This window comes from Peromyscus eremicus, chromosome 2, assembly GCF_949786415.1.
Source record: "Peromyscus eremicus chromosome 2, PerEre_H2_v1, whole genome shotgun sequence".
In the NCBI taxonomy this organism is placed as follows: Eukaryota; Metazoa; Chordata; class Mammalia; order Rodentia; family Cricetidae; genus Peromyscus; species Peromyscus eremicus.
In genome coordinates, this window is record NC_081417.1 from 67,397,145 (window position 1) to 67,415,423 (window position 18,279).

General features: G+C 49.8%; 1 protein-coding gene across 1 annotated transcript in view; it reads left to right on the top strand.

Annotated features, from left to right (window-relative positions):
- The window catches only part of Col15a1 (collagen type XV alpha 1 chain), a 108,645-nt gene that overhangs the window by 74,085 nt on the left and 16,281 nt on the right, over positions 1 to 18,279 (top strand). The window contains exons 18-29 of the mRNA XM_059254319.1: positions 240 to 275; positions 366 to 449; positions 2,847 to 2,912; positions 4,293 to 4,328; positions 6,641 to 6,703; positions 9,045 to 9,113; positions 9,222 to 9,257; positions 11,993 to 12,046; positions 12,139 to 12,198; positions 12,857 to 12,925; positions 13,053 to 13,094; positions 16,170 to 16,215. Of these exons, the coding sequence (XP_059110302.1) occupies positions 240 to 275; positions 366 to 449; positions 2,847 to 2,912; positions 4,293 to 4,328; positions 6,641 to 6,703; positions 9,045 to 9,113; positions 9,222 to 9,257; positions 11,993 to 12,046; positions 12,139 to 12,198; positions 12,857 to 12,925; positions 13,053 to 13,094; positions 16,170 to 16,215 (661 nt within the window). The remainder of the gene's footprint in view (positions 1 to 239; positions 276 to 365; positions 450 to 2,846; positions 2,913 to 4,292; positions 4,329 to 6,640; positions 6,704 to 9,044; positions 9,114 to 9,221; positions 9,258 to 11,992; positions 12,047 to 12,138; positions 12,199 to 12,856; positions 12,926 to 13,052; positions 13,095 to 16,169; positions 16,216 to 18,279) is intronic.

Genomic DNA, 18,279 nt, shown 5'->3' on the forward strand with positions numbered 1-18,279 from the left:
GGGCAGAGTCAGGGGACACTTCCATGCTGGGAGAGGGCCTCTGGGGCTTGCCCTCTGTGGGTACTTCTCTTCTGACCCTGGAAGGGGAATTTCCCCCTCACCTTTTGATCCCATCACCTGGGACAGCATCGACTGCAGGGCTTAGGGAGAAGATGACGAGATGCCAAGTAGACAGAATGCACCAGAGGGCAGGGGAAAACCAAAGACTGTCTCTTCATCTGTTTGGTTATATTTGTCAGGGTCCCAAAGGAGAAAAAGGAGAGCAAGGACCCAAGGTAAGTTAGCCATCTGAGGTGGGGTCTTTCCAGAAGGTTCGTTATCCATGGATTGGGAGTTTTGTTCTTACTCCCCTCTGCTGTGCCTAGGGCGAACGGGGAATGGACGGAACGAGCACTGTGGGGCCCCCTGGGCCCAGGGGGCCACCTGGGCGTGTCGAGGTCCTGTCCAGTGTGAGTATCATCCAGGCTGGAGCTTGGTCGCATGCTTTCTGCTTTGCTAAAGGGGATGGCGGGTCACCCGACCCTTCAGGACTACAGGGCTGGTGGTTATGCAGAGTGTCAGGGCCTGCGCCTACCAGCATGCCCACCTATCTGTCCCTACCCCCTCTATGCCACTGCTCTCCTACATAGCACCTGCAGAGTCCGCTCTTCTGCTTGGCAAGATCAGAGGTCAGACAGCAGCCTAGAAAGTACTAGAGTTTTGAGGAAGCCCCAAATAAGTTTGACTTTCCTTCTCGACTGCCTCAGAACCTGAGGCCAGTCGAGAAGGAAAGCCAAAGCTGGAGACACAAACCTGAGATCACGTGCTCACTGCTGGCAAAGGGCGTGCTAATGGCCTTCACCCTGTGGGAGAGCTGCATATGCCTGCTCACTGCTGGCGGAGTGTATGCTGAGGTTGACAGCCTCCACCCTATGGAGCAGCACATGCCTGCTCACTGACTCCAGAGTCAGACAAGACAGAGAAGGATAGTGCTGAGCATGCCCCCAAACTGCCATCAGGAAGCATCTCCCGTCTTCCAGGGTGGGAGTACAGAGACCAAGAGAAGCCAGGGTTGTACCCCTAAGGGCCACTTCTTGTCAGGGAGGTATCTTCAGATGAGCTCATTGCATGGCTCTTTGGCAATTCGTTAAAAAAATAAACTATTAATAGACAGATTCCAAAATTTCACTTGGAAAGCTCTCCACATGGATGAACAAAGCAAGCCTCTCCCCACACTGACCTCCATTTCCAGGGAAGTAGTAACTTGTGGTTTTGATGTCATTAATCCATATCACAAAACAAAGGCTTGGTAACAAGCCTGTCCTCCTACGTGTTCCTTGTCTTCTGCCTGTCCCCACCTGAATGTCATTTAAATCTCTGTGTCTACCATTAACACTCTGATGCAAACACTCATGCACGCACACTCTGCACCAGGCCCAGGGTTTAAAGTGATTAAGAAGCATACACTTCTCACAGTTAAGAGTGTCTACCATTAACACTCTAATGCAAACATTCATGCACACACATACACTCTGCACCAGGCCCAGGGTTTAAAGGTGACTAAGAAACACACACTCCTTGCAGTTAGGAGGATGACTGGGGAGAGTGTGACCCAGAGGCCAGAGACCAAAGAGAGTTGGAACGGGGGAGGAAAGTGAGTTTGAGATATGAGAAATCAAGGAGGACTTTCTGGAGGAAGTATCTTTTGGCAGGGTCTAGACAAGGGAGGAGGGTTTTCCTGAGCAGGCATGAGGCTAAGACTCTCAGTGACTCTGGTGTCCTGGTAGCAGTGGCGCCTTGAGTCAAGAGAGGAGACAGAACTGTGTGGCCTGTGCCAGGATACCAGAAACTCGCTGACAGTGGGTAGCAGGCTTGGGGGTCACTGAAGTTATGGAGAGAAGTTACTGTGACTGGATCAGATGTATGTCTCCCTGTCCATCCATCCATCCATCCATCCATCCATCCATCCATCCATCCATCTATTCATCCATCCATCTACCCACCCATCCATCCATCCATCCATCCATCCATCCATCTATTCATCCATCCATCCACCCACCCATCTATCCATCCATCCATCCATACATCCATCCATCCACCCACCCATCTATCCATCCATCCATCCATTCATCCATCCATCCATCCATCCATCCCTCTGTCCATCAGATATACACATACTAGGCCTTTGAGAAAGACCATGGCATTTCTAAGAAAATAACAACCAGGCAGGCAGACAAGAGAAAGGCCAGGAAAAAAAAAGTCCCAAAGACCTGGAAAAAGAATGACCAGAGTTAAGAGGAAAAGAGTGTGATTTAAAAGTGCCAAGTGTGTGGGGAAATAGACAGTCTCGAGTGCTTGTGGGGGAAGTGTAAATTGCACAGCCCCTTTGGAGAGCTCCCTGACAGTCTGTTCAAACTAAAAATAGATGTCTCCCAGAATTGCACATGGAAAGCTCTCCACACAAGATGATTGAGTAGAAAAGAATGAGTTGAAGGGGAGTTCACACAGCCTGATGCCATTTATGTAAAATAACGGCATACATGAGTTATTTTATACATACACAGATATTATATATATTATGTATGGGCACACGTATGTATGTATGTATGTATGTATACATCTATTTACAATTTTAAAAGAGAGAAGGCATTCATCTACTGGGTAATTTTAAAGTTAATTAAAAAGGAAAATGACAGGCAGACTGGGACCGTTTGATGGGGAGTGGGAGGGTTGGGTATGCTTGGCAGTGGCTTTGGGGTGTGATCAATGTACTCCATGCTGGGTGACTTCAGCTAGGGCCTCCTTGCCAGAAGCAGGGAAGAGCACATGCCGTCCTTCGTCCTCACTGAGTAATTTTTCTCTTTCAGTCTTTGTTCAACGTCACTAATGGATTCATGAATTTCTCGGACATTCCTGAGCTTGTGGGACCTCCGGTTTGTACCTGTGGCTGCCCCTGAGGAAGGCTTCTACCCAGACACTCCCACTGGAAGTGCTGGGTTGGGTTGGAATTATTTAAGCTCCTGGAGCATAGAGCCAGAGTCTGTCGAAGTCAAAAGAAAGGAAAGCTGAAATTTTGAGAAGTTTTTTAATACTAATTTCATCGTGCAGAGTTGCGTTCAGTGGAGCTGATGTTTTCAGTCCCATGCACCAGAGCTCTGTGTGAGATCAGAGAGCAGCTCGTACCATGCCATCCGGGCAATGCTGGGGGTCTATATGTGTCAGCTGAGTCTCATTTCTTAGAACAGGACTGTCCTAATGGGACGCTGGAGCCAGAGGAGGATTGAGGCTAACTTCAGCCATTCTCACACCATTTTAGAGACTAGGAAATGAACATACAAGGGTCTCACATGACTCCCTCGAGGCTTTAGCATTGGCCCACACTAGATAGGGTCTCAAAAGAAAGAAGTGGTTTCCCTTTGTTCAGTAAACTCCCATGGCATCTGATGGGCATCAGGCAGGAAAAAAGTGCTGGCCATAGGAGCCTTGGGGTCCAGCCTCATCTCCCAGGATATCCATGCATCCATGCATCCATGCATCCATCCATCCATCATCTATCTGTCTGTCTATCTATCTATCTATCTATCTATCTATCTATCTATCTATCTATCTATCTATCATCTATCCATCCATCCACATACCCACCCATCCACCTACCCATCCATCCATCTATCTATCTATCTATCTATCTATCTATCTATCTATCTATCTATCTATCTATCTATCTAATCTGACCTGTCAGGCTCATGTCCCTTTAATAGCATCCAATCTTTAGAGGTGGCAGGAATGGGGGCTGTGACCCTGTGTGGTGAAGTACACACTCTGTTTGCCAGGTCCTTTAAAATCACTATCTCTTTAATAAAAAGTCTTACTCCCAGCATGCACCCACTTCTCCCTCCAGCCCCCCAGCCTATCCTCAAGTCCATCTCCAGGACCGACTTGCCCAGGTTCCCATGTTGTCCATCACTCCAGAAGATTTCGAATTGAGTGATAGCATACCGAGGAAGCTTCAGTAAGGAATAGTGGCAGCTTGGGGAGCAGTGTGAGCCTGTGGATGCTTGAGGACGGTCCCTGCCTCCATTGTTAACTAGCTGTGTGACCCGGTGGCACTTTCCCTCCCAATCCTCAGCACCCCCTTTTACAAAATGGGACAGTGATTCACACTGGGTGGAAATAGGCTTGGATCTTTGGCAGATCTGGGGAACAGTGGACCCTCTGGATAAAACAGGCCTGGGTTTTTGACCTCCTGAGGGACAGTGGTCCCTGAGGCACAGTGCTTCTGACTCTAAGAACTCTTTGTCTTTGGTGTGTTGCAGGGGCCGGATGGTATCCCCGGGCTACCAGGATTTCCAGTAAGTAAGCACCCATCTGCGCTCAGGACTATGCTCATTCTGTTCCTACCTGGGATGCTGTTCCCTCCATCCATGCGTGACCAAGCTCTAGTACCATCGCATACGCTATTTTTTTTTAATACTCTCCCTGGAAGCATTCCCTTCTTTGAGAAGCATTCCCTTCTTTGAGAGCCATAGGGTTTATTTTTTACCATTTTGTGATTCCTTTTTGCTTAAGTGACAGATTCGTGTGTGTGTGTGTGTGTGTGTGTGTGTGTGTGTGTGTGTGTGTGTACTCTGTGGCAGCTAAAGAGGGCTAGGTCTTATGTCTCTACCCCTGGGCCATCCAGCCCTGGGCAGCAGCTGGGTAACCCTAGCATTTCCAGGGATAGTCTGTGCAGATAAAGTCCCTCAAGACGTGGGAAGGCAGTGGTGCGGAGGAGGGCGGAGGAGGGCGGAGGAAAGCCACAGAACGGAGGGCCGTAATTAACAGCCTGTGTGCGCCTCTGTAGGAGGGCGCCGTGTTCCTTCTGGAGTGTGGGTCTATGCAGAAGGCCAAGGCTGGCCCCAGGGTGAGACCTGCTTCTCTGAAACTCTGCAGCTTGGAAAGATCTGAGGTGCCTCCTCTGGACAAATGAAGGAAATGGATAAAAATGTCATAGAAATTTGTTCCTGACGGCTGAACTGTAGATGATCTCATTTTTTTTCTTTTCAGACTTTCTGAACTTTTCGTATTTTCTTTTTTTTTTTCATACAGTAAAACTTTTACATTTTCTAAATGATCATAAACTATGGCGATGGTAAAAACACATTATGTCCACTAGATGTTAGAACAAGAGTGGGGGTGGGGGAGAAGCAGCCTTGTAGTTAGTGGAAGAGGTCTAACCCCTTAGCTGCAGCCCCCAAGGTGGCCACTTCAAGACTCAGAGCACATTCTTGAACACTCTAGCACGCCTTCTTCCATGCAAATGATTCTGTGTTCTGAGGGGCCACTGCAGGGATTTTGCCTATTTGTCCTTTATTTAAAATTACTTGAAAAAGAAAACAGTGAGTGAAAAGTTCACTGCTAAGCAGTAACACTGAAATACATCTAAGCCCCACCCCTGCTGTGATGGATGGCACACCCTTTCACCTAGAGGCCAGACAGGGCTTGTGAAAGGTTAGAGAGTGATAAAGCAACAAAATGCCTTGGGACAGTGGACACCCTGGTAGACAAGTCACTGTCACAAAGGTTCTGTGTCTGCTGGAGTTGGAGGGAGCATGGCTTCTGGCTGGTGTGCATGATTTGACTCTGCAGAGGGTGGCATGAACTTAGTCTGTGGAAGGGGGTCACCTCCAGGACATGGGAGATGAAGTGTGAGGTCCTGCCAAGGTTAACGGCAGGCTAGGATGCTGGATCCCATCTTGTGGGCAAATGTTGGGCAGGCAGATACAGGATATGCCGAGGGAGTTCTGGGTGAGTCAGCCCCAGAGACTAGGTGAGAGCAAAGCCGGCCTATACCATGGTAATCAGGGGCTCCTTATGGGGGTCTTAGTTTCATTAATAAAAGAATTAACATACTCAAGCGGGAAGCACAAGGACATTTGATTAGCATTTAGAAGGAAAAGCCAGAGTAGATAAGCTGTAAATCTCAGCTGTCTGGAGGAGGAGAAAGGAGAAGATAAACATGGAGGTCAGCCATCTGGTGGCCGCAGCCACACAGTGAGAGGGGGCTTTAGAAAAAGAGCAAGGGAAAAAAAAATAATTAATTAAAAAAAAAAGAGCATGGAAGCAGATCTTTGATTAGGGACTTTAAAAAGCATCCTTAGGCTCTGGCCAGCACCCAAAAGAAAAAGACAGGAGAGAAGAAAAAGAAATAGTTAGATCCTTCTGAGGAAAGGGGCTGATGCTTCGGAACCTCGGCCCTGACTGTGGAAACTGCACCAGGGGCCTGGGAAAGAAAAGCATTGTCTCGAGGTGAACAGCCTTTCTAGGGTAGTTCCCCAGCCAGGTCCCTGGCATACCCCACTGGACTAACCCTTAAGTATTCGTCCTCCACATCAGCGTGGGCTCTCTGGGTCTCCAACGCTCAGTGCTGCCGTCTGTTCCCAGCGTCCTCCAGCCTTCTTACGGTTAGGAAAAGATCAGACTAACCATGGCTTCTGTCTGCTTGATAAGTGGTTGTTCTGAGGGAGAGACAGAGACAGAGAGACAGCAGAGACAGAGAGAGACAGAAAAGACAGAGACAGAAAGAGAGAAAGAGACACACAGAGACAGAGAGAAACAGAGATGTTTTATTTTTGTGCAAAACCTTTTAACCATCAACACAGTGCCCTTCAATAATTCTTTGCAGGGCCCTAGAGGACCAAAAGGTGACACCGGTGTGCCTGGATTCCCAGGTCTAAAAGGAGAACAGGTAAGGGTCGGTGCTTGGGTGGGGATGCACATGGAATTTGCTGACCGCTTCTATTTGGCCAGCTGTTTCTTCTGGAGACACAGTTCCTACAGTACAATTCGGTGACGTTTAGAAGATCCACAACCATCACTACTCTCTAATTCTAGGATGCTTTCTTTAATTCAAATTTATTTTACTTTATTTTTGTATATGAGTATTTTGCCTACATGAATGTCTGTGTACCACATGCACACAGTACTTGCAGAGGCCAGAAGAGGGCATCAGATTCTCTGTAACTGAAGCTAATGAAGGTTATTAGGAGCCATGTGGGTGCTGAGAATCAAACCCCAGTCCTCTGGAAGAGCAGCCAATGCTCTTAACCTCTGAGCCATCTCTTCAGCCCATAGAATTTTTTTTTTTACAACCCAAAAACACTCCTGTGCCTTTTCATGGTCACTCTCTAGTTGATGACTTCTCTGACCTCACAGTGTTGGTTGAAGGGCATTGTTGATTCTACCCTTCCCCCCTCTGAAAAAAGAATATAGCTCAATGTTGTTCTCACATGCTGACCTGTCTTGTCTCCTGGCTATCATATGTGCTTCCTGGAAAAGACTTTTCTGGAACTCTGGGATGAGTACACAGTCTGGTCCACAAACGTCACCCCAAACACTTGCTGGTTGGAAGAATGTACAATCAGTGAATGAAATGAATTCCAATATTTGGTGATTGTAAGTTAGACATTGAGTAGTTGAAGTTAATGTCACGCAGGGCACTATTGGAGAACCCTGCGACTCAGAGCCACCCTCTGTACCCCCTCACAGCTGTTACAATCCACTTCCTTGGTAGGTTTTCATAGCTGAGGAGGACAGGAGCGCCCATGAGTAGATGACAATGACTGGATTGTACTCACTTATTCCCACATCCGTTCCTGTGCTATCTCACTCTCATCTTGTGCTCCTCAGGGGGCCCAGCAGGTTCTTATACCAAGTATTACAGGAAGACAGACAGGGCAGAGGGTCTCAGAGGCTGCAGAGAGTGGGCTACGCCTCCCGGGGGAGTCTAGAAGGAACGTCTTCTCTGAGAGGAGTGTTGACTGGGATTTTCTCTGGGCCTTTGTCCCAGTTGGACCACATTGCCCCCAGGACAAGGAAAGAGGCCCCACAGACGGTTGGCCTTCAACACTAGGGTGTAGAGGGCTCAATGTGTGGGGTAAAGTTCGGGAGCACGTGAGAGTGATGGAACCTGGGGTGCTTTCAACATCACGGGCTTGCAGAGGAGGGATGGGGTTGAGTTGGCTCTGGCACTTCTTGCTTTCAATGCTCCTTTTTCTATGTGGCAAAGGAGGCGGGCCTAGACTCCAGATCCTACAGGCTGCTCCTGCCCCTAATCCTCTGCTGCTCTGAATGTCTGGGACAGACACCAGGCAGCTCTCCTCCAGCCTTGCAGCAACTGCGCTTCCTGTTGCTCTGCCTCTAATACTTCTGTGCTTGTATCTTCCTGCTGCTCAGGACTGCCTTTCCCTGCCAGCGACGTGGTAAGACCACCATCAGCTACGGGCTTCGGGGGATGGAGGAAGGGGCGTCTCTGCTCACTTTGGTACCCTAGCTGACCACTTCCAGCTGTGGAAATAAGGTTGTTCTATGGCCACCCAGTTTCCCAGGGCTAGTGTGGAGGCCTAGAAGCATGCCACTTTCTCCACCTGGCCTTGCTCTCTTCATGCATGTCTTTCTGGAAGTCTTGGGATAGTAGATGACCCTATTGAGGACAGGATTTAGGAGCAGGATCCCGCATCCTTAACCCCTAGGCTCCCATCATCTCTTTCTTGGCATCTAGGATAGCTCTGCCTAACCCATGAGGTGTTTTCACAGAGGCTTGGAGAATGGAGGACAGTTGTACATTAAGACAGGTGGCTCCTGTATGGAGAGAGGCGCCATGCTTACAGCTTTGTCTCTCCTGATTTCAGCTCTTTAAACAACAATGAGGATCCTTGGTGGAGACAGATCTCAAGTCGTTAGGAAAGCACACTATCAAATATGTCAGGAGCCAGGTGTTCCTGGAAGGGCATTCTATGGCAAGCAATAGATGGCTGTCCTGGGACAAGATCGGGGTCTGAGAATGAGGGCACATATCTGTTCTCAGTTAGAGCCCTTGAGGGTGCACTTGAACAGTTAACTTGACAACACATGGGAGGCTGTTATGTCCTCCAGCAGAAGGTTACGCTGGAGGGGTGGGGCTGGAGGGGTGGGGCTGGAGGGGTAGTCTGAAGATGAGAAGTCACGCTGGCAGAATGGAGAGGTCTTAATGACCCCTTGAACAAGGTGGCAGGAGGAGGCTGGACTTTAAAAGATTCTCTGCGTTGCAGGGCGAGAAGGGCGAGCCAGGCGCTATCCTGACAGGGGACATTCCTCTGGAAATGGTGAAGGGGAGAAAGGTAATTCTGTCACCACACCCCGAGGGCATATATCCGCTTTGGCTTGCCGTCTTTGGTTGTATCATAAACAGTGTCTTCTAAGTGACAAGTGCCTGTCTCCTGTTTTAGGGTGAACCTGGAATGCATGGAGCCCCAGGACCCATGGTAAGCTGGGTGTCTCTCCACTGGGTTGGAAGTAGGGTTTCAAGCTTTTCTCGTGCTTTGGCTCAGTCAGATTGAATTGTTACTTGTGAAAATATAAAGAGTTATACAGTGACAGGTGGTAAAACATGTGTCTGTGTTTGTGGGAGGCGAACTACAGTGACATAGAAATCTCAGTGGTTGCCAGGCCTACAAGAGACTCTCAAAAACAAACAAAACAGGGATGGAGAGATGGCTCAGTAGTTAGGAGCACCTGCTGCTCTTGCAGAGGACTCAGGTGCAGTTCCCACTGCCCACACAGTGGATCAACCACTCACAGCTCCAGTTCCAGGGGACCTGGCCCCCTCTTTTAGCTTCTGTGGGCCACCAGGCATGCATGTGGTACACATATATACATGTCGGCAAAACACTCTTACATATAATAGTAAATAAATCTAAACAACAACAAACAATCAGACCCTCAGTGGTCGAACGCAGGAGCATCCCGTTTCTCATTCTGACACAATCCACTGTGGCCAGTTCCTGCTGGACCTCTCCCCTCCAAGCAGTGACTCCAATATCTTCTGGATTCAAGGTCACATGAATTGTCCAATTGGCAGGGTAAGACTGGAGAGAGTGGAAGAGACTGTAAAGGATAACGATCATCACTTCTAGCATGTTCTGCTGGTCAGAACTCAGATTCTTGGGGGACTCAGATGGGTAGGTGTAGCTGTGTGTCCAGGGAGCAGAAGAGAACTGGTGAGGATTGTCAGGTGCCAGGGAGCCCCACAAGGACCTTCACGTGGTGCTGGGTCTGCTGCTCTATTGCTATGGGGCTGGGACATGTCCTCCTCTCTTTCCCTCTTTCTAGGCTTCAGTCTGTCCATCTGAATGCTGAATGGTTGGACTCAGGCTAGACAGTATTAGAGGCTCCTTGGCTAGAAACAGGTAGCACACTTGGACTTAAGAACACTTCTGAGTTATTTCTCCCAAGAATGAACCATGAACTTCCCTGTCATGCATCCCCCCTGAAATGATGAAAGTGCAAATGTGTGACCATCACTGTGGGTCAGACACTGTATAAGCTTCCTGTGGGACATCTCACTCCAGCCTCAGGTGTGATCGCATAACCCTCCAACCCCAGTCTATAGGCAAGGAAACAAGGTCTCAAAGAAGATGAGCAATGTGTAAGAAAGATGCAGGTGAGAGTCTTGAGGCCAACCTGCCATGGCCTGTATCCAGACTCCCCCCACCCACAACTTCCAAAAGATAAGCTGCCCTTTATTTATTATGTATTTGTTTGTGTGTTTGTTTATTGGAGCACCATGGACTGTCCCAGGACTGTCAAATTGCACAGGGGTCTGTTTGACTAAAGCTGGATTTTAGACTATGGGAGAAAGAATCACACTCAAATGAGCACCTATGTGCTCCAAGCACATCCTTCAGAAAACCTTCGGAGTCTTTGGGTCCCTGAAGCCAGGCAGCAAAGACTGAATATAGAGTCCTAGGGCTGAGAGTGAAGGCAGATGGGAGAGTCTTGTTCCCAACTGGTTAACCACTCAGTAACCTCCAGTTCTATGGGAAATGCAAACAGTTAGTAGTGGGGCCAGCAGGCGGCTGCAGATGGCTGTGGCGGGTAGCCCACTGAAGGCCAGCTTGTGCACAGCTTGCCAAACACAGGCAGTAAGGGCACCTTTTAATTTGCATAATGCTTCCATCTGGGCTAACTGTGGCCCTAGAGACCAGAGTGGCTTACAACTCTTTTACAAATATGCTAAGGCTTGTTGCTCAAAGTGCGGTCCATGGATCAGCATTCCTGACATCACCTGGGAGCTTTGTGAAAATGCAGAGCTGCAGGCCCCAGCCCAGATACCAGCTCAGACACCCTTGATCTGCACTTTAATGAGACCCAGGACACTCCGTGTACATGCGCACTTGGGAAGTGTTCCAAAGAACCACCCACCAAGTGGCCCATACCCTGGAAACTCCCTCAATGTTTGCTTGTCCCTACCCTAAGAGTAATACAGACTCAAGATTTTTCATGCGGACCCCATCTTAATGCAGAACTTCCTTCTCATCTTTTAGAGCATGCTACTCATGTTAATGGTGGTGGGGAGAGGCCCACCAGACATAATCACAGCTACCATTCTTCAGGCTCCAGTAGGCAAAGTGATTCCCGCTGGGAGCTTGGATCAGGGCAGTGACTCAAGAAGTATGTGGACCCAGAAAACCATCACTAAAATAGGACCCTATAGCATGGGTCAGGGACTCTGTGGGGGGGGCACCATGCTGAGGCTGGGCTTCAAAATGAGTAAGAGCAGGTCAGGAAGCGCATCCTGAAGCCGTTTCCTGGACAAACTGGTATAGGGAGAGATAGGGCTACAGTAGTCAGAACAGAGGACATGGGAACCCAGGAATGTGTGACCAATGGCAAAGCTCTATGTTCTGAACCAGCCTAGCATGTGGCCACCTGGGACCTGAGGCACTGAACTGCTGGTTTCTTGCTATGTCGTTCACCCTGCCTGAGGGATTGGGTCCTGCGTATGTAGTCTTCAGAAGAACAGGGAGAGCTGAAGGCCTGAGCAAACACTTCTAGCTGAGGAGAGGCAGGAGACAGGTGGGTGAGTGCTTCAGGATTGTTGCTCCTGTTCCTTCCTCCCATCCCTGCTTCACGGCTTACAAGAGCAAGCCCGGCATTCCAGATCTCTGGAGCCTGAGTTTCTGTCATTTGCTACTACTGGCGTTTGTTTTGCCTCTAGGGACCCAAAGGACCACCAGGACACAAAGGAGAATTTGGCCTCCCGGGACGACCTGTAGGTATCAGTGGTCCCCAGACTAAAGGAGGGGGCATGTGGCCAGGCTGCCCACAGCAAAAGCTCACTAAGGTGTCTTGTGTGCATCTCAGGGTCGCCCAGGATTGAATGGTCTCAAGGGTGCCAAAGGAGATCGAGGGATCATGATGCCGGTGAGTCCTACAGCCACTTCCCCCGTGTCACATGTCCTGGAGCTGAAGTATTGATCAGACCCTCTTAGAGAGGGTCCAGTACCCATGGAGTTCAGTGAGTGGGGTTTGCAGAATACATGTTCAGGAGTGTTGGCTTTCTCTGTCATTACTTCCAAAGATCCTCACACTTAGCCCTGCACCCATCTCACGCTCAGGAGTGTCACCCAGATGACACCAATGCTGAAGGGTTTCAGTCTCCCCCGTGCAGACATCAGATGGAAAGGGGAAGGAAGGAGAAAGGGATCAGAGTATCCTAGGACCCTGGTGTCCCCTCTTCCCTCCTGCATACGTCCCCAGGAATTCTGACTTTAATGGAGCATTGCTCTGGGACCTGAAATCTGGGTTCCAGTGTCAGCTTTCTGTAAGCTTTGAGCAGGTTGTGGCCCCTCTCTGGGCCTCATTATCTGTGGGTGTCAATCAGGATGACATTGTTGCTCTGCTATCTCCCTCATGGTTAACAACATTTTTGCAGTATGGCCAGATGTGTAAGTGCTCTGTGGATGGGACTAGTGGACCAGAGGCAGATATTGGTTCCAGCCCAGTGTGTGCCATATCCTGCAGCTGCCTCTTAACTCCCAGATCCCCAAACTCAGTAGGAACTTTTATCTTCTTCCTTCAGGGTCCACCTGGCCTACCTGGACCCCCAGGACCCCCAGGACCCCCTGGAGCTGTGGTTAACATCAAAGGTGTAAGTTAGAATGGGGAGGAGGCAAATGGGGGAGACTTTCCTGGGGACCATGCAATAGGCACCAGGTTGGCCTCCGTTAGAGCTGGGTTTCCTGGTGGCCTCACTTCTCATGTTCTCTTTCCTTCAGGCTGTTTTCCCAATACCTGCCCGGCCACACTGCAAAACGCCAGTAAGTAACATGCATCTGTGTCTTCAGCAGCAGGCTAAGCACGGGTGCCAACTCAAAGAAACAGATCAGTCTTGTCTTGGGTGCCTTCCATCCCTGGATGTCCAACTCTGGTATCTTCTAGCCACACACGGACCCTTAAAGGTCTAGAGAATTCTAGACGACAGACCCTGGTAATGAAATGTCTTCACACTGGCTTCTTTTAATAGGACCAGTACAGCTAGTGTTCTGTTAGTGAGACCACATTGGCCTCATGGGCAGGAAGAGCATAAAATTGCAAACTAGATCCCCTATAACAGAAAGAAGTGACGCCAACTCATGGCCTCTGTGCTGGGAATTCGGGGCTGAAATGCGTAGCTACTCTGTTCCATCCTTCCCGAGGATTGTGTCACTGCTTACCATACCTCCTCGAGAGGGGGTTCTCTCTCCCCTTCATCATGGGAAGGCAACTCTGCTCACAGAAGCTCTCACAAGGCTAGCCCAAGGGCATGGGGCATGGGGCATGGGGCAGCTAGGAGCACAGCTCAGATCTCCTGGTCATCAGGAAGCAGGTGCAGGCACTGTGATCTTTTGCTCAGCCTCCCCTCACCCCACCCCACACAGGCAGTCGTCAGCACAGTCTCTAGGATTTCTCCAGTATCATAGAGACATTTATTTCTGTGAGGAAAGATGGGGACAGGCATGACTCATGGATCTGTGAGTAATCATTGTCTCATTCATTCAGTAAATATTTACTGAGCTCCCACCGGTGCCAAGGACTCGTATAGTCCCTGGGGACACAGGGATGACCTAGACAGACTTGGTCTCTGCTTTCCGGAGTTTGCAAAGGATCATTTCAAAATATTCTTCGAAGTGGGTTTGAATTGATTCCTGTGGGAGTGGTGATGGGGCTGGTCTCTGATGCTTCTGACTGACACAGACTGGCTGGCTGTTGCCCTAGGCATACGTCCAAGTCTGACTTTGAGGCATCCCAGTGGGCAGCACATGGTCCAAGCATTCTAGCCTGGAAGGCAGAGCATGGGATCCACCTAGGAACAGTGCTGACGTTCCATGTAGCTCCCACTGCACCGCCAAGGGCATGTTTGTATAGATGACTGCAGAGCGGCATCTGGTTCAAGTGCAGGTTCTGGAGACACTCCAAGGAAGCTGTGTACTCACCTCATGCAGGGCAGTAGGCTGCCTAGGTCCCACTGTCTATGAGTGTTGAAGGTCCCTCCTCCCAACACAGAGCCCAGCCACATGACCACCTCCCACAAGCAGTCCTGATGCACCAAGCGTGGGACAGCCCACCACAAACTTTAGAGTGTTTTGGGGATGCCACTGCAGTTGTGTGACCTATTTTCAGAACCTGGGCAATATCCACACTTGGTGGGAGGTGTCATGGAGTTACTTAAAAAGATAATGCTAGGCTCAGAATATTTGGAGTGAGTTTTGTTTTGTTTTAATTTCTTGTGGCATACTGGGATACCACGGAGGTGTGGTTGTTTTTTACCCAGCCCTCAAAGTGGACATTATCAAACAGAAACATATATCCAGCACTTCACAAACACCTTCCAATTCCAGCCGTTTAATATCATGACAGTTCATACCTCACAGTTTACACCCCTACCACACCACTTAAACAGAATCTCTGCAATGTTCCTCCTTAATTTTTTTCTGGAAGATTCCTTCCTCCTCCCAACATCTTTTCATGGTGACCCCTAAGCAACTGGCAGCCTCCATTCATAATCACAGAAAGGTCCTGGATCCAGGTGCAGCACCATCACTCAGCTAGAGATACGATGGAGGTGGAGTGTGGTGGCTGCCTTTAATAGTTGACCCAGCACAATCAGGAGTCGCCCGAGAAGATGTCTCGATGAGGGATTGTGTAGATCAGGTTGACCTGTCTTGCGGGGGATTATCTATATTACCTGCCCACTATGGGTGGCACCATACCCCAGGCAAGAGATTCCAAACTGTGTAAGAGTGGAGAGAGTGAGTGGAGCACTCTCACACATATTCATTCCTTGCTCTCTGCTCTTGACCATGGATTGAGTGTGACCAGCTGCTTTCTTGCAATGCTGCCTCCCTAGCACTGTAACTCCAATGACCCGGAGTTGTAAACCGAATGAATCCTGTCTCCTGTAAGTTGCTTTTGCTAGGGTATCCAATCACAGTAACAAAAAATGAAGCGAAGACAAGGAGTACTGAGCAACAGTTTTGCAGGTGGCTCTGCCTGGATAGATGGGGTTTTGGGGAAATGGTTTAGTTGGTAAAGTGCTTTCTGCATAAACAGGAAAAATCGTGTTTGATTCTCAGAACCTGACGGTGGGGGTGGGGAGCCATGGTGCTGCACATTTGTAACCCAAGTACCACAGAGATGGAGACGGGAGGGGAGGGGACAGTGGTATGCTTGGGGCTCACTGGCCAACTCCAGGCCAATGCCTCAAAAAAGCTCCTGAGGAATCACTCCTAAGATTGACCTACACAGTACAGAGAGAGAAAAAGATGGGGGAGGGGAAAGGGGCAGGGATAAGGGAAAGACTGAGAATTATATTATCCAGAACTGCTTGGATTCCAGACCCTGTACCTAATGAGGAGTCTGTAATAGCCCCTCCAATCTAATGACAGCCTTGTTATTTATCACTGCAACCCCTGCCAGGACCTGTGCCTTCTGGCTGTCTTTGATTACACTCAGTAGCAGACGACTGGCCCAGCTTCAGAGCTGGTTCAGAGCTGGCTCGGACGCTTGGCCTCACTCGTGAGCCAATTCTAATTGATAAAGAAGGAGGCCAAGATGGTCAGCGTTGGCCAGAGCTCTCACAAACACTATCTGAAGGCCCCGGGTTTCCCTTCTGCTGAGATTTTTGGCCAGAAGTCTGGATGGTATGTTCTTGAGGCCAGCTCCATCATGGGTTTCCCCACTGAGGGCCTGGGATGTTGTGTTGCGGGTGCTGGAGGGTCTGGAGCTCCAGAGCCAAGTCCAAGCCTGGCCCTGCATCATCTCCTCCTCTGCAATATGTCCCCAAGACTGTGACTGCCCAGACAAAAGCTGGGGCAAGGCTTCCAATGTCTGACCGGGCCTTTCTCTCTCCCCAGGTTGGTACTGCTCACCCTGGCGACCCAGAGCTTGTCACTTTCCACGGTACACACACTTCTTCACTGTGCTTCTCTGGGACATTCCTGACCTAGTGCCTATAGCTGTTTGCATGTGTCTAGTGCTGGCCACAGATGAGGTGGTTGGGAAGGGCTGACTGGGCATGGGGGAGAAGTGGCAGCTGAACTGTGGGACACATCTGTCTGGTTTTCTCACGTACCTGTGCATCCTGACTAAATCTCCTGAGTAACAGGAAGCTCTCCATTTGTTCATTCCTTTGCTAATCTGTTCAGAAGACAGACATGGATGCCTGCTTAGTACTGCCCCCTGCTTCTCCTGCCTCCTCAGCCCTTTAATCTTTCAGGTGCCAGGAACCATTAAAACTAGATATAGGACAGAAAGAATGACTCAGTTGGTAAAGAGCACTCACCTAGCATGGGTGATTCCTTAGGTTTGATCCCCAGTGCTGTGAGGAGCCAGTAAGGCAAGGCATGGTGATACATACCTACAATCCCAGCACTCAAGAGGTTGAGGCAGGAGGGTCACAAGTTCAAGGTCAGCATCTGTCCTCATTGGTCCATCGGAACCTGCACTCTCCTGTCTCCAGGCAGAGCTTGTGAGAAACCTTGCTCAGTGTGTGTATATATGTGTGGGCGGGTGGAGTGGGACGGGGTGGGGGTGGGGGTTAGTCAATGTTAGCATGCTCAGTCTCTCAAGAGCACACCAGAGAGGGACAAGCCTGTAAGAGAGCAGTCACTAACCTCCTCCACCGACACTCCTTGTCACACAGTGTCTGGTTTTTAGTGGAAGCATCGAAATACTCACAGCTCAAATAAGGGAAAGCCTTTCTTAATCTGCAATCCCCTGCAGCTGGGCTGTGTCACCCTGGTCTGCCAGGTAGGGGTCTCCCTAATGAGGTTTTCTGTCGCTTTGGTTGCCAAGTCCAGGCTGTGTTCTGACTCCGTGCTCAGACCTGCTCCAACGTCACTTTCCCCTTCATGTCAGGTGAACCTTGTTTTTTATGGGGTTTTGTTGTCATTTGAGACAAGACCTCTCTATGCAGCTCTAACTGGCCTGAAACTCACTCTGTAGATCAGACTGGCCTTGAACTCAGAGATCCACCTGCCTCTGCCACTTGACAGCTGGCATTAAAGGCTTGAGCCCCACTGTGCCTTTGGCTTGATTTAGGATTGTTATTTGGTGGTGGTGGTGGTGGTGGTGGTAGGCCTTGGGTGGGAAGGGGAGCTGGGTTTGCCTTCTCAGATCCTCAGGTGTTCCCTGTCCTGTGAGGCTACCCTGGGGCGGGGGGCGGGGGGGGGGGCGGGCAAGAACAGAACTTCCTGGATGTGCTGGCCCTGGTGAGAGGTGGTATTCTTACTTCTGGGTATTACTATTGCCTCTCAGGGGAGCCCCTGTGGCTGCCTCCTCTCTAGCTTCTCGTTCACTGCTGGCTGTGACTTAGGTGGGAACACACAGTCCTCTGTGTAGGCCCTTAGTCTAAGCAGCTCCCAGACATCAGTGGAACCTGGGGCCATGTGGCTGCCCTTCCCTGCTGCTCCTTCATCACATCTTTGGTGCTGTTGGCCGTTCCGTTCTCCTCCATGGAGGAAGCCTGGGCCCACAAACCTCACGACACCACCTGTAGACTAGAGAACACTGGAAGATTTATCTGTTGCACTTTTTAGGGTCATGAATTGGGAGGTCTCACATCCACCTTTAGGTCCCATCAAGGGGGAGGAAATAGATGCCTTCCCTTCCCAAACTCTGTTTTCCTATAAACCTCTCTCCCATCAGGAGTAGAGGAAATGGTGTGTGTGGAAGGCCAGCCCCTCAGACTCATTGCTCCCTGTCACTTAGGGGGACATGTGACCCACAGGGGGTGTTCATCCCCTCAGCCAGCTGTGTAAGTGAATGACTCAGCCCCCTTAGCTCAACTGTGTCATCCCACCGGGAGATTTATCTGCTCCTCAAGACACCAGGCTGCACAGGCCCAGGGGAGCTGAGACTGGAGAGCTGAGCGGGATTGGGCCTCAGTCTGTATTCACAAACTGCCCCAAGGGAGTGTGAAGTCAGCCCCTGCTGAGTCACAACAGCCCCTGCTGAACTCAACTC